The sequence below is a fragment of the Microcaecilia unicolor genome, chromosome 7, assembly GCF_901765095.1.
Source record: "Microcaecilia unicolor chromosome 7, aMicUni1.1, whole genome shotgun sequence".
Taxonomy (NCBI): domain Eukaryota; kingdom Metazoa; phylum Chordata; class Amphibia; order Gymnophiona; family Siphonopidae; genus Microcaecilia; species Microcaecilia unicolor.
Genome location: NC_044037.1, coordinates 223,385,382 through 223,410,098, shown reverse-complemented (window position 1 = coordinate 223,410,098; position 24,717 = coordinate 223,385,382). Strand labels below are relative to the sequence as shown.

Sequence of the window (24,717 nt, the reverse complement as noted above, 5' to 3'; positions counted from 1 at the left end):
GTTATCTTCGTCTTTCTAATTTCCTCTTAAAGATATCCTACACACCCCTTTACTATTTTGCCCTGAACCAGACCCTGAATCAGGCCCACATTTTACTCATCAGCAATTTCAGGTTTTAAAAAAGAATGATATTGTTTCAAGAGACTTAGCAACATAAAGAAGAAAGAATTATATTTATTGAATACCACTATTTCAGATCAGCTTTTATAGTCTAAACTAATGAATTTGGATTACTACATTACAACACGTTGTATTAATGAAAAGCAGTAGCATCTGCTTTGTTTTGTAGGTTATGGGGCTCATTTTTGAAACAGAAAAATATCCGAAAATGGCACAAACAGGCATTTGGACATTTTTCTTGCAAAACCATCCAAATTGCTATTTTCAAAAAACATTTTTAGACATTTTTCTTCTACAGTGCATCCAAATCACAAGGGGGCATGTCAGGGGTATGTTGGAGGCGGGATTTGGGTGTTCCTAACACTTGGGTGTTTTTCTGCCTTAATGTAACAAAACTAAGATGTTTTGAGCTAGACCTGTTTTCAGAATGACTAGGTCACAAAAAGGTGCCCCAAATGACCATTGGAGGGATAAAGGCATGACGCTCCCCCCCCCCCCCCCCATACTCCCTCAGTGGTCACTAACCCCCTCCCATCCCCCAAAGATGTGAATGAAACAGTATATGCCAGTCTCTAAGCCAGCTTCAGATGTTATGACCAGTCCTATATGAGCAGCAAGCAGGTCCCTGGAGTAGCCTAGTGATTGGTGCAGTGCAGTGCACTGTACAGAAAGGGACCCAGGCCTATAACCCACTCTAAGCTTGTGGTGGAAAGTGTGAGCCCTCCAAAACCTACCAGAAACCTACTGTACCCACATATAGGTGATACCTGCAGCCATAACAGCTATGGTAGTGGTGTACAGTTGGGTACAGTAGGTTTTTGGAGGGCTCCTCATACAACATAAGGGGGTAACAATGAGATGTGTATCTGGAACCTTTTACATGAGGTCCACTGCAGTGTCCCCTAGGGTACCCCACTGCTCTGCTGGGATGTCTCTGTGGCCAGTCTAAGAATGCTGGCTCCTACATGACAAAGACTTGATTTTGTGCGTTTTTCACTTAAATGGGTTTTTTTTTTCAAAAATGCACTGAGCACAACAACATCTAGGAAATTGTCATTTTTGAAAACAAAAAAAAAAAAGACATTTTGCTGGTTCAAAAATGGTCATGTTCACTATTCGATTTTTGAATGTTTTCCATAAACGTCCAAAGACGGATTTAGACATCATATTGAAAATGCTCCTCCACATGTGCTTAAATATTAATTCTGAGACATAATTCTCAGGGGTCCGTTTATTAAGATGTGCTAAGCTCTAATGTAGGCTTAGCATGCTGGAAAACACTTACTGCTGGATGTGCTAAAGTGTCCTGAGTTAATTTTCCTTTTTGTGTGTGCTAACCGCGCGGTATTTTTTTTTCTATTTTTTTTTTGGAGGGAGCATGGCATGGCCGGGGAATAGGAAGGGCATATGCATGGAAGCATTATCCAGCTACTGCTCTCCTATTACCATGTGCTAACTGGTTAATGTGGGGTTAACATAGAAGCCCTTAGTGCCTCCTAAATAGGAGGCAGTAAGTGTTCCCAGTTAATTATTTTTATTTGCTGTGTGCTAAAGACTGCTACTACTACTACTACTTAGCATTTCTATAGCGCTGCCAGGGTTACGCAGCGCTGTACAAGTTTAAACATGGGGAAGGACAGTCCTTGCTCAAGAGACAACATTACAGCCTGACCTGAAACTAAAAAATAGAAAAAGCCCTTATGGTAGCGTGGCTGGCGGACAGACAGGGAGCCCCAAAGACACAGTTAGGGTGCAGTGTAAATCAAAAGAAAACTTTATTGCTGAACAAAGAAAATAGCAGCCTGTTTCTATCACAGACGCAGAGCTTAACATAGCAAAAATCAAATTTAACAATGGTTTCTCCTCTCTTCAGCAGTCCTATCTTGTCAAGCTTCTACAGCACGGTTCAAGTTACTCATGCATAAATCCGGGTCTGGCTCTAGTTAGGACACTCAGGTCTGAGTCTTCACAAATAAAATACACTCTGCTAACTTTGCAGTCTTTTGTTCCTTCTCTTGTAACCCCCTGGGTATTTACTCTTTTCCTGGGTGCAAACCTTGGAAATAGGGCCACTCCTTGCTTCTTTGGGTCTCCCCATAGGTACTGCAGAACAGCCAACACCTTGGGAGGATTCCTTCACTCCCAATCCTCCTTCAGGAAACATCTGTACTCAGGGTCTCACTCCCATAGACCACTTCCCTTGGAGCCTCTCTGACCTACCCTGTTCCAGAGCATTTAATCACCTCCCGGCCTGAGCCCTGCCCCTCTGACTCAGCCTCTGACATGATAGGTTAGCACCACCTGCTGTAAGGTAACTGCAACATCAGTGGAAGGAGTGTTCTCAGAGACACCTGCTGCTATACCACTCACTCCCTCGCAGCCCTTTTTTAAGGATGTATTAGAAATGGAGTCAGTGGCAGGGAACATCCCACATTAGGACGTGCTAAGTCCATTTCATAGTGCATCATAGTAAAAGGGCCACTTAATAATTAGTCACATGTCTGTTCTTTCCCTTCAGATTTAGGTTACAATACTTGCTATGCCTGCCTGACGGAGATGTGAGGTTTTCCATTTGGGGGGGGGGGGGGGGCAAAATCCAAACCAGATGAACCTTCCATGGAAAATGTCAACTTGTGTCAATTTTTCACCACTTATTTCACTGAGAACATTTTAGCTGAAACAGCTGGAAAGGGTGAATTTCATTACAATGCTTGCAATATGCTGTGGAAGGTTTTGAATAATGGAGTTATGAAGTTTTGTTTGAACAAAGTTTAACAGCCAGGGGTGGAGGATAGGACTATAAAGTTATGTTGAGTTTTGTCCTATCCAGGGTGAGGAGGCTGTTGGACTGGAACTCTTAGTGCCTATTCAGAAGGAACCAGTCTTGTGCTTATGAATATTGTTTTAAGGAAAGCAGGAGTGAGAGAACCCCCCCTCCAGATCCTGCTAGAGGATAGTTAGTTTGCATATAATGCTGCAGTCTGTGAGACAGACTAAGAAGCTAATTTGCATGCTCAAACTCTTGCAGGGTTTGTTCTGTTCCTCCTCTGTTAGAAAGAGTCTAAGAAAATACTGAATAATAAAGATATTATTTTGTCTCCATGAAGGAATAGTGCTGAAATTGTGCAAGCTGCAGTTTAACCAGTGGTGGGGAATTTACCCTGGTAAACTACTGAGAAGAGGGACTACTGATGCTGAAAGAACTATAGTGTAGACTGGCACTGATCCATTTTATTAGAGGTAGACCCTATCCTTGGTACTGAAAGGCCAGTAACCAGATCTGTCCCCTAAGCCAAAAACACAAAGGTAATAATAACAATAAGCATAAATAAAAACAGCTGAAATTTAATATTAAAGTAAAACCATGCCAAGAGAAACGCATTGCAATATAAAAAACATACATTTAAGCCATAAATAATTAAAAAGCACATAATACCTAATCTCTATTTTTACTCATCTAAGATCATTGATAGAAAATATCATAGAGAAAGGTAATTCCTCGCAGTTATTCAAGATTTATTTTGAAGTAACCATACAGTATAACATCTTTACATTACAGAATTCGTATTAACCTTCCCCAAAAAGGATGATATCACTTTAAATTTTTCAACAGAAATGATTGGATAACAGGATACAAACAGGTTAGTTCAGTGATTGGCTACCTGAAATAACTACGGAACTCCCAATGGGTGGAGCTATTAATGTTGGCGTTCTATATCAACAGTCGCCATGTTCTGAACCAGGGTTCGCGATGGATAGAAAAGAAACAGATTTAATTGTTTATGGATATTTCTCCTGATGAAGAACGCGAAACAGTGGGGACCCTTGCTGTCGAGAACATAGAAGATATTACGGCTGAGCAGATTTTCTGCTCTTCCCACGTTTAAATATTCTACTTCACTTCGCAACCGATGTAGATGACTGCAGGATAAGAACTAGAGTCGGGGAACCGATCTCCATTGCTTTTGGTGGATGGTTTCTAGTGGACATAAGCGACAACACCTCTAAGCTTTAAGATAAGTGGTGTATTTCAATGTTGCAAAATGATTCTTACCAAGCAATGAATGAATGAATGAGGGTTCTCTTTCTCTTTTTTTGAATACCGCTTCAGTATACTATTTGAAGAGGATTGCGAAGTGATCATATATATATTTTCTTTACTTCCATTCAATACTCTCTGTGATATAATGCACTTATAGTTACACTGATATTTGAATTAATTCATCAAAACACCCCTCCATCCGTTTTTTATTCACAAGATCTTTTTCTTCCTTATGTAGGGAGTTTTTTGTTACTTGTGGATGTTTTTTCGGATGAGAGGAGGAGCCCATGATACAGGCCAATGCAGTGGAGTCCTAATTAATGGTTCCCTGGGCTATTGAGGCTAATTTATAATAAATTAGATGATATATATCAGTATTGTGCAATTTTTCACAGAGTGTATAGCAAGAGTGCAGTTACAAAAAAAATTTTTGATATATGTCAGGGCACTCTAGACAACTGAAGATATTCTTATTTAAGTATTTATTGTCATTATGGCTCAGAACTGGCAGTCTGGGTTAAGATTCACAGCAGACCAAAGGTCTTCTATACTACAAGCACCCACACTATCCCAATTGGGCAATATGGGCATAGATAATTCTCAGATATCTGAATTACTTGAAAATTATAAAAAATTGACTCGCTGGGAACTACATAGTGCCTCTTTAGTTGAATATTGCAAATTAGAAATTATCCCTAGAGGTTTGCGCATGCAAAGAGGTCCCAAGTTATTCCCAGAAGATGAGACATTTGTCAACAGTTGGAATAGTATTTTAAATCAATGTTCCCTAGACCTCATGTTACTTTTGATTCAAACTTTACAACAAAAAATTAATAATGAGAAACCACTCATTGAAGAAAAAAAGGGATGCATCTTTTCCCAGGAAGGTTTAGATAAATCTCTAGAGGAATTTAACATGAAAATAGAGAAGTTTAACAAAGACTTGCAACAGGTCAAATATAAAAAGATGACCCGTGATAAAAAAGATTATTCAGATGGATTTGTTTATATTTGGATGAAAAATCAAGGGACTCATGATAATAGTGAGACTGATAAACCTCGAGGTGACCTATCATCTAGTGTCTCAAGTGGAGAAGATGACCCGAAATCGGGGTCGACATATATAAGAACCAGGGGACGAGGAAGGGGGATTCGAAGAAATCGGGGAAGAGCCACAGTAACATTCGAGCAATCCAGACTACGAGGGAGATTACGCACAAGGGAGGACTCCCTGTAGTCAATTTAACTACAAAATATTTTTCGCCTACACAAATACAAATACTCAGTAAAGGTCTATCGTTTGTTCCAACTACGATATATGATCCCTTTCAAACTAGGGTGGACATTGCTAAATTTATTAGAACTTTACGTTTAAAAATGTTTTTCGGACAAGACGATATACAACATAAGGGATACTCTACTGTCTATCAAAAAAGTACATGGATTCCCCCCGGTACGGTAGATCCTGTGATAGACACTTTTCATAGACACATTATGAAGGATTTAGAACAAATGGAACATCAACATATTCATTTCAATCATAATGTCTCTAAAGATGAAAGGGAAGCAATTCAAACTTTGGCCCAGGACACAGAAATTGTTATCCGCCGTGCCGACAAGGGCGGCGCTATAGTTATTCTTTACATTAATGACTATCTGAAAGAAGCGTATAGACAATTGAATGATACTAAGACATATCAAAGGATCGACAAAGACCCTACTGATAGTTTATTAGAAGAAATGTCAGCTATCACTATCGAAGCATTTCAAACTGGATTTTTGACTAGAAATGAAATGAAATATTTAAATCATAAGAAAGCTAAAATCCCGATTTTTTACCTTCTCCCTAAAATTCATAAAACATTGGTTGAACCCCCAGGTAGACCCATAGTGTCAGCTCGAGACTCCCTATTAGAAAGATCATGCAAATATATAGATGGATTTTTAGCTCCTTTAGTGATCAATACTAAATCTTACATTAAAGACACGACTCATTTTCTGACAAAATTAGAAACATTGTCAGTTCAACCAAGTACAGTAACTTTGGTTACACTTGATGTTCAATCTCTCTATACCGCGATACCTCAACAAGAGGCACTAAATGTTATTGAATCAATTTTGGAACAACGTCCTAAACCGGTGACTGTTCCTACTGATTTCTTATTGAAGTTGTTGAAGTTGTCTTTATTCAACAACTATTTTCTGTTTAATGGAGAATTGTTTTTGCAACTATCTGGAATTGCCATGGGAGCAGCGTTTGCACCGACAGTTGCCAATTTATTTATGGCTCATCTGGAAGAAAATGTTATTTATAAGCTCCCCCGATATAAACATGCTAAATGCTGGTGGAGATTTATTGATGATGTTTTTATTTTATGGGGTTCTTCACTTGAAATGTTAGATTTATTTCTGATTGATTTAAATGCATGTCATCCTACGATCAAATTTCAACACACGGTTCATAATTATGAGATCAGTTTCTTAGATGTAAAGATCAACAAAAACGGAGATAAGTTTGAAACTGATGTGTTTACTAAACCAACTGATCGTAATTCGTTACTATCTTATGACAGTATGCATCCAACTCACATTAAGAATAATCTTCCATTTGCACAATTTTTACGTTATAGACGCATCTGTGATAACTCTCGGAAATATAAAGATTCAGCTGTCCAATTGAAAGACAAACTCATGGAAAGAGGGTATCCCAGTAAAATTGTGAAACAAGCTTATAAAAGAGCGCTTTATAACCATCGAGAACATCTATTAGAACCTAAATCTCAGGAACATCAAACTACAAAAGATCAAAAAGCGGTTTGCATTATGCAGTATACATCAATGGCACCAAGGGTTGCTAAGATTATATATAAAAACTGGAAAATACTATCTACACATCAAATGTTTGCTAAACAAAAATGCATGATATCATACTCTAGACGTGCAAATCTAGCAGAAGTTTTATGTCATTCAGATATTAGAACAAAGATTTGGCATAATGACAATGATACAAGTGGCCATAAGAGATGTGGAGAATGCATTATGTGTTCAGTTATGGAGGAAACAAACAAGTTTTGGAATAGAATTAAACAGAATTGGATATATTTAAAAGGAGTGACTTCATGTACATCTAAAGCAGTAATCTATATGATTACATGCCCATGTGGCTTACGATACATAGGTCAGACTAAACGCATGTTTAAAATTAGACTTTCGGAACACAAGCATGCGATTCAATCGGGCAAAACACACATGCCCTTAGCTAAACATTGTATAGAAAGGAATCATAAATTTGAACAGTTACGGTGTCTAATTATCGAACAATTAAGAAATAACAATAGAAGAGGTGACGTTTCACGTGTTCTACATCAAAAGGAGCAGAAATGGATTTATTATCTGCAAACTGTTTATCCAGAAGGCCTTAATGGACCGATGGAATGGGAAGCATTTTTTTAATTTTCAAAAAAAGTATATTCTCAGTAGTATTATCATCTGAAGGAAAAATTTTTTTCTTGCATATATATAATCTCTATTTTTACTCATCTAAGATCATTGATAGAAAATATCATAGAGAAAGGTAATTCCTCGCAGTTATTCAAGATTTATTTTGAAGTAACCATACAGTATAACATCTTTACATTACAGAATTCGTATTAACCTTCCCCAAAAAGGATGATATCACTTTAAATTTTTCAACAGAAATGATTGGATAACAGGATACAAACAGGTTAGTTCAGTGATTGGCTACCTGAAATAACTACGGAACTCCCAATGGGTGGAGCTATTAATGTTGGCGTTCTATATCAACAGTCGCCATGTTCTGAACCAGGGTTCGCGATGGATAGAAAAGAAACAGATTTAATTGTTTATGGATATTTCTCCTGATGAAGAACGCGAAACAGTGGGGACCCTTGCTGTCGAGAACATAGAAGATATTACGGCTGAGCAGATTTTCTGCTCTTCCCACGTTTAAATATTCTACTTCACTTCGCAACCGATGTAGATGACTGCAGGATAAGAACTAGAGTCGGGGAACCGATCTCCATTGCTTTTGGTGGATGGTTTCTAGTGGACATAAGCGACAACACCTCTAAGCTTTAAGATAAGTGGTGTATTTCAATGTTGCAAAATGATTCTTACCAAGCAATGAATGAATGAATGAGGGTTCTCTTTCTCTTTTTTGAATACCGCTTCAGTATACTATTTGAAGAGGATTGCGAAGTGATCATATATATATTTTCTTTACTTCCATTCAATACTCTCTGTGATATAATGCACTTATAGTTACACTGATATTTGAATTAATTCATCAAAACACCCCTCCATCCGTTTTTTATTCACAAGATCTTTTTCTTCCTTATGTAGGGAGTTTTTTGTTACTTGTGGATGTTTTTTCGGATGAGAGGAGGAGCCCATGATACAGGCCAATGCAGTGGAGTCCTAATTAATGGTTCCCTGGGCTATTGAGGCTAATTTATAATAAATTAGATGATATATATCAGTATTGTGCAATTTTTCACAGAGTGTATAGCAAGAGTGCAGTTACAAAAAATTTTTTGATATTGCTTTTCTCTTGTCATGGTATTACTATTATATTAATTTTCAGCTGTTTTTAACTTATGCTTATTTTTAGATTTATTACCTTTGTGTTTTTGTGCTTTTATATTTGTAATTGTAGTTTTTTTATTTTTCATTTTTATTCTTATTCTATAGCACCTGATGCAGCCCTGCTGGGCGAAACATGGCCTGTGTCGGGCAATACACTAAGTTTGCAACTTTACTAATAAAGATTATATCTGCTTTTCCTTCTTTCCACTTTGGAGTTTGTGGATCATTTGCCTTATTGTTTCTTGGGACCCTAAGCCAAGCAAGGCAGGCCTTGAAACTGTCCTCCTGAAGTGCACAGGATCTAGGGCTCTGTGACAATGTGCAAAGAGAGCTGTTGAAGCAGTAATACAAGGAGAATGTGCTTTAGAGTACCAAACTTAATCACCACAAATGGCCAAAGAATAATCCACAAAATATATCAAATATTTGCAACTCAGAAGTGGAAAAAGAAGATTCACAAATCTAGCTTGTTTCAATGACTAAATCAAAACATTGCTGTACTTAGACAAAACAGCAGGAAAAAGACCTCAGAGTCTTTACCTACCCTATGGATCATGGTGGGAGAACTATCTTTCAGCGATGAATCAATCATAGGTCAAAAAACCTCCTTCCTGCCCTTAGTCCAAACTTTATTTATTTCAATGCAGGTTTGCCACAATAACATATATATTTTTTGTCTTTTGAACTATATAAAACAGTCTTATGGAACATAGCCACAATTCTGACTCTCAAATCTTTATGAGAAAATAAATCGGCAATGTATAAAGGAATCAACTAGTCTAGTAACACTTATCTGTAAATGTGGCATCCCGACAGGCCTTAGTGAAACGGGCATCTGTCAGAATCCAGCATTTACAGATACAGTGGTGGAAATAAGTATTTGACCCCTTGCTGATTTTGTAAGTTTGCCCACTGACAAAGACATGAGCAGCCCATAATTGAAGGGTAGGTTATTGGTAACAGTGAGAGATAGCACATCACAAATTAAATCCGGAAAATCACATTGTGGAAAGTATATGAATTTATTTGCATTCTGCAGAGGGAAATAAGTATTTAATCCCTCTGGCAAACAAGACCTAATACTTGGTGGCAAAACCCTTGTTGGCAAGCACAGCGGTCAGACGTCTTCTGTAGTTGATGATGAGGTTTGCACACATGTCAGGAGGAATTTTGGTCCACTCCTCTTTGCAGATCATCTCTAAATCATTAAGAGTTCTGGGCTGTCGCTTGGCAACTCGCAGCTTCAGCTCCCTCCATAAGTTTTCAATGGGATTAAGGTCTGGTGACTGGCTAGGCCACTCCATGACCCTAATGTGCTTCTTCCTGAGCCACTCCTTTGTTGCCTTGGCTGTATGTTTTGGGTCATTGTCGTGCTGGAAGACCCAGCCACGACCCATTTTTAAGGCCCTGGCGGAGGGAAGGAGGTTGTCACTCAGAATTGTACGGTACATGGCCCCATCCATTCTCCCATTGATGCGGTGAAGTAGTCCTGTGCCCTTAGCAGAGAAACACCCCCAAAACATAACATTTCCACCTCCATGCTTGACAGTGGGGACGGTGTTCTTTGGGTCATAGGCAGCATTTCTCTTCCTCCAAACACGGCGAGTTGAGTTCATGCCAAACAGCTCAATTTTTGTCTCATCTGACCACAGCACCTTCTCCCAATCACTCTCGGCATCATCCAGGTGTTCACTGGCAAACTTCAGACGGGCCGTCACATGTGCCTTCCGGAGCAGGGGGACCTTGCGGGCACTGCAGATTGCAATCCGTTATGTCGTAATGTGTTACCAATGGTTTTCGTGGTGACAGTGGTCCCAGCTGCCTTGAGATCATTGACAAGTTCCCCCCTTGTAGTTGTAGGCTGATTTCTAACCTTCCTCATGATCAAGGATACCCCACGAGGTGAGATTTTGCGTGGAGCCCCAGATCTTTGTCGATTGACAGTCATTTTGTACTTCTTCCATTTTCTTACTATGGCACCAACAGTTGTCTCCTTCTCGCCCAGCGTCTTACTGATGGTTTTGTAGCCCATTCCAGCCTTGTGCAGGTGTATGATCTTGTCCCTGACATCCTTAGACAGCTCCTTGCTCTTGGCCATTTTGTAGAGGTTAGAGTCTGACTGATTCACTGAGTCTGTGGACAGGTGTCTTTCATACAGGTGACCATTGCCGACAGCTGTCTGTCATGCAGGTAACGAGTTGATTTGGAGCATCTACCTGGTCTGTAGGGGCCAGATCTCTTACTGGTTGGTGGGGGATCAAATACTTATTTCCCTCTGCAGAATGCAAATAAATTCATATACTTTCCACAATGTGATTTTCCGGATTTAATTTGTGATGTGCTATCTCTCACTGTTACCAATAACCTACCCTTCAATTATGGGCTGCTCATGTCTTTGTCAGTGGGCAAACTTACAAAATCAGCAAGGGATCAAATACTTATTTCCACCACTGTAAGTGTCACTATGTTAGTTGATTCCTTCACATATTGCAGATTTATTTTCCCAGCATTTAACACTCAGCACTGTAATACTGAGTTATAGTTAGGGCTCCATTACTGATCATCTTGAATATCCTTTTTGTCCCCTAACGTATGGATCTTGAGCACAGGGGTAATTCTATAAAGAGGGTGCTAGCATTTGTGTGCTAGTTACATAAAAAAATATTTAGAATAATAGCATACAATGCGTGTAAATGTAAATTTCTGCCTAAGTGCTCTTTTGTAACTGTGCACATACCTTATATAGTATGTAATTTAAAGGGAGGTGGTCACATGGGCTCACACTTATGTGCATAACTTATAGAATACCATAAGTTACGTGCATATCTCTGACATTCAGGTACGAGCACTTACAACAGTTTGTATTCTATAAAGGAAAGCAGGCTCCTATGTTCTTTTTATTAAGTAATTTATTTTTAATGAGCACTTTTAACGACATTGTACATTGCATAGATGTTAGGTATATCAAATATAAAGAAACTTGGAAACTTTGTAGAATAGGCAGCATACAGGAGCCTCCCTCTTCAAGAATTACCCCCACACCTTTATAAAATAGATTTAAAATAAGCATCCTCCTATTTCATTACCTCCTTTCTGTTTATGAATAGAACAGCAAGGATTCATTAGCCCAGATTAACTTGTAGTCAAAATGCTTACAATTGTTTTTCTAATACTTACTCTCTTCCGTAATATTTTGGTCTGTTCTCCACCTATAAAGCAGAGTAAAAGTGTTAACGTCATGCTTTTATTGAGCTGATGTACATTAAGAAGTATTGTAAACATTTTAAGAGCCATTTCATAACCTAGGTGCTCACATTTGTGTGTGTCAGGACAGCTCTATAAGCACACGCCTGCATTCAGATGCAACTTAAAATTTACAGAATACTGGCATTTTCATGGGTACATGTACGCTAGCAAGCAGGGCGACTAAGTACCATTCTGTAGTGGCACATGAAAGTGGTAACAGTGCCGAAATGCAAGGGGTGGGGGAATTCACATGGGTGGAGCATGGGAGAGGTATGGGCATAGCTCCCACTTATGCACCTAACATACAGAATACTCTCAGTTAAGCATGCCTGTGCTGTGACTGCAGTTCTGCCAGGCCTATGGCAGGTGTGACTGCAGGTGCACTGAGGCCCTGATGCTCAGAAGCAAATGCGGGCAGTAGAGGCCATTTGTGCCGGACTAGCACTCGCATGTGCTAGCTTCGAATGCTGAGAACCGATAAGCATGTGAACCAATGAGCTCGCCGGCTTACAGTGCAATGAGCATGCAAATGCTGATGAGATCATCCCCTATGATCAGAGAACTGCGTGCCTCACAAGGGTGCTCCTACCCAGGGGCGTAGCCAGACTCGTGGTGGGAGGGGGCCAGAGCCCGAGGTGGGGGAGGCATATTTTAGTCTGCTGCCCTGCCACTGCCCCCCCCCCCCACCGCTCCCCACAGCAGCAAATATCTTGGCTGGCCGAAGTCTCCAACCCCCGCCAGCTGAAGCCTTGTCCAGCGCCAGTCTCCACTGCCGCCGCGTTCCCTGCCCTGCTCTCTCTTCCTCCTGACGTCCTGCATGCTCCTTTCAGAGGAATTGAGCATGCTCAGTTTCACTGAAAGGAGACCGGCACTGGACAAGGCCTCAGCTGGCGGGGGTTGGGGATCCCTGCCCGAAAAATCAGGGGCCCAGACGAAATGGGGGGGGGCCCAGGCCCCACCTAGCTACGCCACTGCTATCGCTGTTACCCCTATGCCAGCTCAGAGCTGGCATTAGGGTCTCAGGGGTACCATCTCTCCCCCTCCTACATTAGTTTCCACCAGTCTCAAACTCCCCAGCTTCATCTCTACCAATACTCCTTCTCCACCAACAGCCATTTCTCTCCCCACATCTTACTGGCTCCTGACGCTCCTCCTGGCCAATGCTCTTACCCTCTGATGCCAATATTGCGACTTTACTGCTGATGCCGCCTTCTCCTCCATCTTTTTCATTCCCGTGTCCGTGTGTCTCTTAAGTCTGAGTTGCATGATGTCTGAACTCTGTGATGGTCTCGTGAGACTGAGCCATGCAGTGACTGAATTTTTAGCTCAATTACACAGGTGCAGGAAGGAGCCGTTCAGTAGTTGCGGCAGCACAAGAAGGACGCACAGGTCTTGTGCACATGTGCTAGGCATGTCCCCCCTCTCCTTACTTCCCAATGCTCAGCGTTAACAGTGTGAATAAAATTTGCATATCATTAGCACTGAGCATTGGGAAGTTCTTTTTCGGTGGAGTAACAGCGGTATTTTATAGCACTGTTTTGTACAGTGCCAGTTTCAGCATCTGCCCTTGATACTGGATTATACTAGTATTCTGTAATAGAATCTGGATCTGCGCTCACTCAAAACACACGCCTACACTAGCGCAGCCCAGAATACCACAATATTATTCATTTTGAAAAGTGCTAAAGTAATTTTAATTTGGTGAGAAAGATGTTTTATAGTGATGATGAGGGTTGTGTTCTAGTTTAAAGTTTATAGATGTTTTTATTGTAATTCTTCTGCATGAAGGAACTCTTGTTTGCAATCTGCTTAGAACCTTCTTTGAATTTAGTGGAATATAAAAATCGCATAACACCAAGCATAAATGGATATGTTGCCCATTTAGAGTTAAGACTGCTATTTATGTGATCCACTTAGACGAATAAAGTTATGCAGGTAGCGGATGTCCATCTGATGTCTGGCTCTACTCTCTGGCCCTTCTTCAACAGGAGTGGATGAGTAGCCTAGTGGTTTGTGCAATGGACTTTGATCCTGGGGAACTGGGTTTGATTCCTACTGCACCTCCTTGAGACCTTGGGAAGTCACGTAACGCTCCACAATTTCGGGAATATGTATAAAATGTTTGTACATTTGGGTGGCTTGCCAGGTGCCCTTGACCTGGATTGGCTGCTGACGGGGACAGGATGTTGGGCTCAATGGACCTTTGGTCTTTTCCCAGTATGGCATTACTTATGTACTTATGTACATTGCCTCAGGTACCAAAGCTGAAATTGTGAGCCCTCTAGGGACAGAGAAAGTAATTGCATATAATGTGTACAGTGCTGCATACGTCTAGTAGCGCTATAGAAATGATTAGTAGTAGTTGGCTGTTAAAGGCACTTGCTAGAGAAGAAGGGGTTAAGGACAAGAAACAGAACTAAAACAGGTGCTGTCTTGTTTTAGTGCACAGGAATGGAGAACCTGTCCACCCCTACTAAATCCTAAAAGAAAGGAGCAGGAAGTCAGTTTATGTTTCTGGACAGAATACGCTGTTAGAAATGTTGAGGTGTGGTTGGGTAAAGCAGCAGACAACTATAATGACTCATAACCCTTTTTAAAAAGCATGATTGATGTGTCAGCTATGGATTTTCTTGGACGGTCAAGCATTTCAGAGAATAGTGCAGTCTATGGTCATTTCACTGACTATCGACATTGCTTACAGGCACCTCAACTTCAAACAGGCCCCACCAAGGGAAAAGGGGGAGATAAAGAGGGAGGCATAACCCACTTGTTCTGCACTGGTCTGGTAAAGATGATAACGAACGGCCTTTGTGAAGTCCTTACATTTAGGGTTATGCAAAGGATACAAGTAGTCTAGACTACAGAAGATAGAATTGTGCTTACAAGTACAAAATATTGCCAGTCTCAGTACTGACTGCCAGTCCAAGCTCATGTTAAGTTTAAACACCTGACCCTCACTTTTTGAGTAGTGACGGGCATAGGAGCCGACTCTGTGGGTGCTTGAACACCCCCAATATTGAGAAAATTCCTTGTATGTGTCCAAGGAAGGGTTATTTCCACTGGGCTTAGCACCCCCAATAATTTTGAAAAGTTGGCTCCTATGGTGACGGAGTCAGGTCCAGAAAACTTGCGGAAGAAGTTAAATTGGTACACTACAAGTTGTCATTTGCACTCTTCTGAATGAGCACTATTGTGATTCCTACAGTGAGGGATTTATTTTAGTTGTTATAAAAAAATTTGATATACCGCCAAAAAGCATATGGTGGTCACTAGGTGATTTACAATAAAACTGAAGAAAAGAAACACAGAGAAAGGATTAAAAATAAAGGGCAAGCAATGGAGGATAGGAAGGGGAAAGAGGAGAAAAAAAAAGGAAAGAATTAGGGCTGAATTTAGATAAGAACTTCAATTGTGATTAATTGTGCGATTAAGGTATGTCCCCCCCCCCCCCCCCCACATTGCTCCTTGGGACTCTGGGTAAGTCACTTAATCCTCCATTGCTCAGTCAAAAAGGAGCTGCAGTGGGGGAAAAAACCCATACCTTTAATCATGTGATTAATCGCGATTACAAATTTTAATCAAAATGCAGTCCTAAATAAAGAATAAAATGTAATGAAGAAATAAGAAATACAAAATACAAATTGACAAATTACAAATTAAAGAATCTACAACAGCATGCAGAATAGCTATAAACAGCCTAACAGTTTTCACAGCCTACTTCAGAAATGCAGCCCTAGAAAGAATATATATTTATAGGGCACAGACTCCCCTGGGGATACCAGAAACTAGCAGTTAACCAAAGGCTGATTGAAATAGCCAGGTCTTGAGTAGTTTTCTAATTTGCCTTACACCTTTACAAGCCAGAGCTTTATCTGCGGTTGCTCCCTTTCTGTGGAATAGTCTTGGGGGGGGGCGGTAAGGAGGCATCATCATTTGAGTGGGAAGAAATAGATCACGCTTCGGTAGGTGATTGCGTGGGGGTTAGCTTACCACCATCTTCAGCTGGCTCGAGGTGGACTATAACATTATGGGGTCCTTTTACAAAGGCATGCTGAAAAATGGCTTGCGGTAGTGTAGGTGTGGGTTTTGGGCACGTCCATTTGCTGTGCGTCCATTTTGAGGCTGAGACCTTACTGCCAGCCATTGACCTAGTAGTAAAGACTCACGTGGTAACTGGGCGGTAATGACCTATGTGTGCCAAATGCCACTTGTCGAGGGTCCATTACACGCGCCCAAAAATAAAAAATATTTTTCAGATGAGTGTATCGGACGCACATCAAAAATAAAATTACCGCAAGACCCACACGGTAGTCGGGCAGTAACTCCATTTTGGCACACATTGGGCATGCGTAGATGCTTACGTGGCTTAGTAAAAGGTCCCCTATGTTTATTAAGTAAAGTTTGTAAGTTGTAAGTTTTGGTGTTTGATACTATATGTATTGAATTGATTTGATTGGGACTTATCTCTCAGGACTGTGATCTATACATCTAGAAACAAATAAACATACTTACTTCGTTTGTGCAGGTAATCCGTCTAGGATGTGGTGCTTCCTGCTGAAGTTGATATACTGAGAATAAAAAAAAGTAAATGCACGTCAGATTTTGTCTTCTGTTAACAGTTTTAAAAACAATGTGTTGCTAGGATGGATAAGTACTTTTTCAGTCCAACCTATAAAGCAGCTTCACAGCTGAGCTGTGGACATCTCTAAGGCTAATTTATCAGTTCTCCAAGCAGTAGTTTTCACAGTGAAACAAACCAATCTTACATTTTTGAATGCATTCTGCTCCTTTTCATCTTGCTATTGACTGAGAGCATGGCAGATTTTTTAGGTTACTTGTCTATTTCCACCTCTCTACTAAACTGGGCAGATGATCAATTTGTGCTGTGATTTTCAGCTCAAAAAGACAAATATGATTTATTCTGATTTTGTCAAATAGTAACTACAGGAAAAAGGCTGGCTATTATTTCACCTCAGATCAGGATATATTTACACTAGCTTGGCTTGGAATTTCTCTGGAAGGCCCCTTGCCATTACATAGCATCTATGACAGAAGATTAGAATCAACTCGACATGGTGTTTTTTTCTTCACTGTTTCTCATTTGTGGAACTCCATGCCTTTAGTCTTTCGTAGTGAAACTAACATCACTAGATTCAAGGTGGGGCTGGAGACATGGTTGTTCCAGCAGGCCTATGTTGATATTGATGTATAATGGAGCAGGGAGGGCAGTGTATTGCCTGGGAGAGAATGTGAATGAGGGTGTGGATGAACGTTTAAACTGCTATCTTCTGGATGACTGTATTTCTTTCCTATTTTACATTATAGTTCTTTTTCTACTCTTGTTAATTTAGCTTTAGTATTTGTTAACTGTTTTGCTCTGTTCGTCAGTTAAGGCAGTATATCCAGTCACGAATAAATAAATAAATATGATTGCAGAACTTCCCTTCTTAAAACTACCTGGTCCTGACCTTATCATCTGTTGCGCCTTTCACAGCATGCACACTGTTTCTATTACGCTCAGCTAACCACACTTTCACTTCCCTTCACTCTACAATTCACTCTCTTTCTCACACACCTGTACTTACTGTTAATTACAGTAGTCTCATCTGCAGCACCACTCACTCTGTACATGAAAGAGATTCAAGAAACCAACTAAATGGAATCATCATTAAATATTTACAAAACAAAAAAGTCAATCAAACAATTAACAGCTTTGCTGTTGGCTCCACCAAATAACTGCATGGCAAGCTGTGGCTAGGCCCCTCTCTCCAGTCTCCTGTTGGAATGGTGCTTGGTGAGCTGGAAGGCTTTCTTCCTCTGCCTACTGTTCTTTTCCCACCAGCCATAGCAGGAGCATGTTTTTGTGTGTCTGAAAAAGAAGAGACAGGCCATCAACCAACATGTACTTAACCACCATCATTAGACCCCTTGGAGAAATGGCGACTGAGGGGAGATATGATAGAGGTCTATAAAATAATGAGTGGAGTTGAACGGGTAGATGTGAAGCATCTGTTTATGCTTTCCAAAAATACTAGGACTAGGGGGCATGCGATGAAGCTACAATGTAGTAAATTTAAAACGAATAGGAGAAAATCTTTCTTCACTCAACGTGTAATTAAACTCTGGAATTCATTGCCAGAGAATGTGGTAAAGACGGTTAGCTTAGCAGAGTTTAAAAAAGGTTTGGACGGCTTCCTAAAGGAAAAGCCCATAGACCATTATTAAATTGGACTTGGGGAAAACCCACTATTTCTAGGGTAAGAAGTATAAAATGTGTTGTACTTTTTTGGGATCTTGCCAGGTATTTGTGACCTAGATTGGCCACTGTTGGAAACAGGATGCTGGGCTTGAAGGCCTTTGGTCTGTCCCAGTATGGCAATACTTATGTATTTAAACAACAATGTAAGTACTCTTGACCATCGCACCTACTGAGAAGAAAAGAAGTTTGATAAGACAGTGGGACTGACGGATGCAAGTCACTGTAACTAAAAGTAAAAAAATAAAATAAAATTCATAACTACTATCTATGTGTAAGCAAAGTAACCCTAAAATCCTCATCTGCAACAAAAGGAGAAATCAAACATATTGATGATTGTCCACCACAGCAAACAATGACTAGCAAAATCATCCAGTGCCTCTACTTTCCCTACAGCCACACACAGCCCCAAAGTATCATCCCCTGGATTCTATAAAGGGTACTCAAATATGCACGTCCAAATTAGTACACGATCCTGAGAGGCGCGCAACTAAATTGGGTAATGAGCCAATTAACGTCAATAATTGGGTGCTAACAATCAATTATTGATGTTACTTGGCACAATTTGGATTTGCGCACGCATTTTGCTACATGCTATTCTATAAAACTGTGCACCCAAATCCCATAGTGCACAACCCAAAAGGGGGCGTGGATATAGGAGGGGCTTTGGTGGGTCACGTGCGTTCTGGAAATTTGTGTGCAGTGTTGTAGAATACTGCAGATGCATGCCCAAATTGGGCACCAGGAATTTCATCTGGTTTCAGCAGCCTAAGTCCTGGCACTCAAATTTGGGTGTGTGAATCGGTGCTATGTTCTATTCTAAAAAATGCACTCAACCCCGAGTGCCCTTTCCAGAACAGCACTGGGCACTGATTTTTCATGTGGCCAAATTTGGGTGCCATTTACTGACTTCAGTCCCAAATGTCCATCTTAAACCACCATCGCATGTATCCAGTATACCCAGTATAATCATAGACAGCTAGTAAAAAAGGCCCGTTTCTGTCAGGAATGAAACGGGCGCTAGCAAGGTTTTCCTCGGACTGTATGCTTGAGAGAGAGTGTGTGTGAGAGCGACTGTGTGAGAGAGAGAGTGAATTTGCAAGTGTGTGTGTGTGACAGAGTGAGTGAGACTGTGTGCGAGTGTGTGTCTGTGAGAGAGAGTGTGTGTGCCTGGGGCCCCTCCCTCCCACCCAGTTCCAGTGTCCCCCCTTCCTCCGCGTTCCATGGTCATCGTCCCCCCATCCCTCCCCTCCGTGTTCCAGTGTCGTCATCCCCCCCTCCCTCCGTGTTCCAGGGTCGTCCCCTCCCTCAGTGTTCCAGGGTCGTTGTCCCCCCCTCCCTCCATGTTCCAGGGTCATCATCCCCTCTCCCTCCCTCCCTGTTCCAGGGTCGTCCCCCCGTTTTTTTTGTTAGTTTTTGTACATGTGGTGCATTCCCCCCCTCCTCTCCTCTTGGCCCCGCCTCCGAATTGCAGACCCCTGTCCCCCCCAGTTCCAGACCCCCCTCCCTCCGAATTCCAGACTCCCCTCCCCCCCCAGTTCCAGACCCCCCTCCCTCCATCTGAGTTCCAGACCCCCCCTCCGAGTTCCAGACCCCTCCCTCCCGCTCTCCGAGTTCCAGATCCCACCTTCCTGCCTCCCTCCCTCCGATTTCCAGACCCCCTCCGTCCAATTTGCAGACCCCCCCCTTCGGAGTTCCTGACACCTGGACTCCCCTGTCGCGACCCTCTCGAGCCCCCCTTCCCGTCGCCATCCATCGTCGATTCTGGCTGGGTCCGCCCCGTTTTGTGCTGATTCGCTGCTCCCTGCATTGCAGCTCCTCCCCTCTCCCTTCTACTGGCCAATCTGATGTCTTGTCTCTTTTGTCTCCTTCCCCTGCTCCTTTCCAATTGGCCACTGATGATTTCTGTTCCTTCTCTCTCCCATTGGCTCCGAGTCTCCCCTCTCTCTTCTACTAGCCAATCTGATGTCGCGTTGCTTCTTGTCTGTTGTGTCAGTAGTGGTTCGGGAGGGCGTTCGGTGAGCGCGGCAGGTTCGGGAGTGCGGTTTGTGGGTGGGGTGGGGCGGAGCGAAGCAGGGATGCCTGGGTCTCCAGCGTTGTCAGGGCGAGATGGAGCAGCGTTGTCGGGGTGCCGTGCCCTCGATGTTGTTGGGGTGAGACGGAGGCGGTGTGTTGTGGGAGGGGAGCGTGGAGGCGTCCACAGCTTTGGCGACTTTAGAGTAGCCATTTTGGGAGAGAGAGGGCAATCCGGAGCGGAGGGTCCGATGTCGGTGGTTGTCAGCAATTGTCCTGGAGCCGCAGGGTTTGGCGTCAGCTATTTGGGGGCGGAGTCAGAGTGGAGAGATAAGCCCGGGAAAGCATGGTAGAAGTCAAGGGGCCTGATTGGCTGGTGGTGGGATCACGTCATAATGCAGCCAGTGACGTCTCAGTCTGATCTACGGAGCCTAGCAGACCACCTCCGAGGGAGCCACTGTCCCAGGCAAGACAGAACGTTGGAGGTGAGAATTATTATATAGGATCACTAGCCACAGCTGGAATGCAGTTGTTCACAAGACTCAGGCCACCACCGTATCAAGCATTTCATGGAGACATGATTTTCCACTCACAGACAAACAGACTGAATTAATAGCATGCAAGCATTCACCCCCTGATTCTATAATCTTGCACACACACTCTAGGGCCTAGCATGCAAAACTGCATGCGCAGGTTATAGAATAGTGTGTAAGTTAATTGCCTAATTAGGAACAAATTCACACTAACAACCAATAATTAGCAGTTATTGGAGTTGATTGGCAATAACTGGCCCTAATTTGCAGTTACATGCATAACTGCACTTAGGCATTAACTTATAGAACAGCACCTAACTGCTATAAGGGGTCTTTTACAAAAGGTGCGGTAGTGTTTTTAGCGAGCACTAATGATTAGCGTGTGCTAAACGCTAGAGACACCCATAGGAATAAATGGGCATGTCTAGTGTTTGGTGCACGCTAAAAACACTAGCACGGTTTTCACAAAGGTGCGGTAGTGTTTTTAGCACATGCTAATGATTAGCACATGCTAAACGCTAGAGACACCGATAGGAATATATGGGCATCTCTAGCTTTTAGCGCACGCTTATTTTTAGCACGTGCTAAAAACGCTAGCGCACCTTTGTAAAAGGACCCCATAGTGTGGAACTGCAAGACAGACATGGATGTGTGAGAAGCACGAGCACGGCAGGGGCACATAACTGCTGCATTTAGACACAAACATATATTCTATTCTATCTGAGTCTTGTATATTGACCACTGTTCCTAACAGGATTCACAAGAGGTCTCAACAATAAAGAGAGAATAACAAAGTCACAGACTAAAATTAAATATCTCACTAAAACAAACTCGTAAAACTAATATTCATATAAATAAGTCTTTAACATCTTCCTGACAACTAGATAAAAAGAGCTTTCATATTAACTGGTAGCGTGTTCCAAAAAAGAGCCCCCTGAAAAGGAAAAGATTTCTCAAGTATTGATTTTAACCTAACATTTTTCACTGTTGAATAACCTAGTGTTAGAGTCCGTTGAAAGCAAAGATTTCTTCTAGACGAAGGAATTACCAGCAAATCCACTAACTCCTCTGCATTTGATCCAGAAAGTGATTTAAAACTAAACATAACATCTTAAATCTAATACACTGACATACTGGCAACCAATGGAGTTCATTAAGAATAGGTGTTACATCATCAAACCTACACATATCAAAAATTAAGCTAGCCACTATATTCTGTAAAAGCTGCCCACCACAGAACTAGGGTAAGTGCCTAACAGTAGTCTAACACTAGTATTTTGTAACAGCAATTAAGCGCTTAATTGCCATTTTAGAATTTGCATTTAGCGCACACACTTTAGGTGCTTAACTTCAGGCGACCTGTACAGAATTACTCCTCCCTAGTGTATCAGAAAATCATGTTCAGCTGTGGAAAAAACTCACCACTGCTACTCCCCCAAGCAAAAGGGGGCAGCAGAAGACATCCTGCAGACAGTTATGGAGTCTGTTGTCATCTCAAGGTGGTCGTAAATCATTTATGTAGGAGGCCTCAGGTACTTCCCGAAAACCAGAAAGAGTGTGTTGCTCTTTCTGATCTCAATCTGCTAAATTGAAGCTCAAGAACAGAAAAGATCATCAATGTATGCAAACATATGTACCTTATATACATCTTAGTGCATTATAAGTAGTAAATCTACAGTAAGACTACAATTATGCACTGAAAGTAAATATCAGTTATCCACATAGACACATCCATCACTCTAACCTAAGCACACCTCTTCAAACGGAGATAAACATACTTACAAGATTGCACTAAGATCCTCCATAGTACCACTTCTGTATCCCAGTGCTTGCTCTTCACCTCCACCTGTAGGAAGAGGCAAAACCTTGGCTGGCATGTGATCAGCTGGTCTAGTCCTCTTGCTGCCATCTTCGTACTCGGCCAGGCAACCAATGGAATTATGCGACATACATGGTTATTACCACAATTTGGTGCACAATAACAACGGTCTGTCACCATCTGAACAAACCAAAACACATGATGGGTTCTGAGATTTGAAAAAATGTATATGAAGAGAGAATATCTGAAGTGACGTCCTAATCATTTCACCAATGAAAGATGCTTGTATAGAAGAGACTACGAGCCACTTTCCAAGACCATTATTGCATATCTGTAGCCTTTCTCCTCAAATGTGGACTACGTGGACCACAGATGGTAAGGTTGTGTGCTTGTACTGGGCTTGTCTCCCAGTTTTCTCTTTCTTCTTCCAGGACGGAGTTGGAAGGGCTGCTTTTGCTTATAATGATGCAGTACTTACTATGTTTGCTGCTAGTCCACCTATTATATTATTTTCTTATTGTTTTACTATTCTCCTTCAAATGATAGGGATCATCCGGATGGATTGCATGGAACCATTTCAGAAGTAACGCTGCTCTTTCAGAAGGAAAAGGATGGAGGAAGAGGAAGGGATTTTGGATTTAGCTCAAAATAACTTACATTCAAGTATGGTAGATATTTTCTTATCCCCAGAGGGCTTACAATCTAATTCGTACCTAAGGCAATGGAGGGTTAAGTGACTTGCCCAAGGTCATAAGGTGCTGCAGTGGGATTATAACTGGGCTTCTGTAGTTCTCAGCCATTGTTCTGGGCAATTTTAACATACGTGCTCCCTGCCCACACAACATCAGGATAAGGAATTCTTTGTCTCATTGGAGAACCTAGGACAACCCATACTTAAGTTTTCCTAACATCTAATTTTCCTCTCAATTTTACATCTTTATTGGTTATTCCTGTTTCCTAGTTGGATCATTATTTTATTACTTTTGCTCTTACAATTAACCTAGCTGTATGTCAACCTCCTTCTATCAAAACGTTGACTAGCTGCTCAGGCAACTTAGTATAGAAGACCTAACCTGTCTGAGCTCCGCTTTTCCAACAGGGTTCAGTGACCTCCCCCTAAGGCATCTTGCTGGCACTCTATCCTTTCTGCCACATTAGACAAAGTCATTCTACTTCAGGAAATCACTTTATCTAGAAGAAATGTCCATCTGTAATAACATGCTGGGCTTAGGCTGTTGATGAGACAGACAAGGCAAGCTAAGAAGTGTTGGAAAAATGATAGGTCATTACAGATTGCAGTTTATTGTAAAGAGCGCTATCAACCATATTGCTTTCAAGCTGCATTGGTGAAGAAGTCTTACTTCTCATGACTTAGTCATGATTGTGATAGCCAACAGGAACTTTGACATTTTTTCTATATTATCTTGCCCAATTGACATTAACTCATCTCCTCCCATTAGTCATTTTAGGTCTGCTGAGATCTGCATGTCCTTCCTTCCTTCTTCTTTTTTTACTTTTCCTGTTTCACTTTAAGTTTTCTCCATATATGTGGACTGTAAACCGCTTGGCAGTGCTAACGTGCAATGGGCAGTATATCAAGAATTTGTAATAAAATAAAATAAATAAATATTTCTTAGCAAAGATAACTGATTTTAGATCCCAGATGCCAATCTCTGTTTTGAGCTCCTTTTTCAATACTGGGGTGACTATAAATTTATTTATTTATTTACTTACTTATGTATTTATTGGGATTTATTAACTGCCTTTATGCAGAGATTAACCTAAGGCGGTGTACAGCAGGTACAATTTAACATAAAACTTACAATTTTGTTAGCAGCATAACAATAGTAAAATAAAATATCCTTCCGCTATCCATTCTGAGATTACATATCAGTCAGCTTTCTTTGGTCAGGCCCTGTCTTTGTGAATTATTTGCTTGTGTCCTTGCAGACTGAGACACTGAGAACCAAATTCAAGACTGCAAGGAAAACTCTTGATTCCTCATCGTTCCACAGGCATGATTATTCATCTGATAGGCCCAGAGCAGCTAGGTACTCCTACTGACTTGAACCAATGTTTTGTT

At 41.4% G+C, this 24,717-nt stretch overlaps 1 protein-coding gene across 1 annotated transcript in view; it reads right to left on the bottom strand.

Moving 5' to 3' along the window:
- Positions 1 to 24,717, bottom strand: part of CHN1 (chimerin 1) — a 252,033-nt gene that overhangs the window by 152,132 nt on the left and 75,184 nt on the right. Inside the window, 2 exon segments of the mRNA XM_030209742.1 lie at positions 11,945 to 11,976; positions 16,526 to 16,581. Coding sequence (XP_030065602.1) covers positions 11,945 to 11,976; positions 16,526 to 16,581 — 88 coding nt within the window.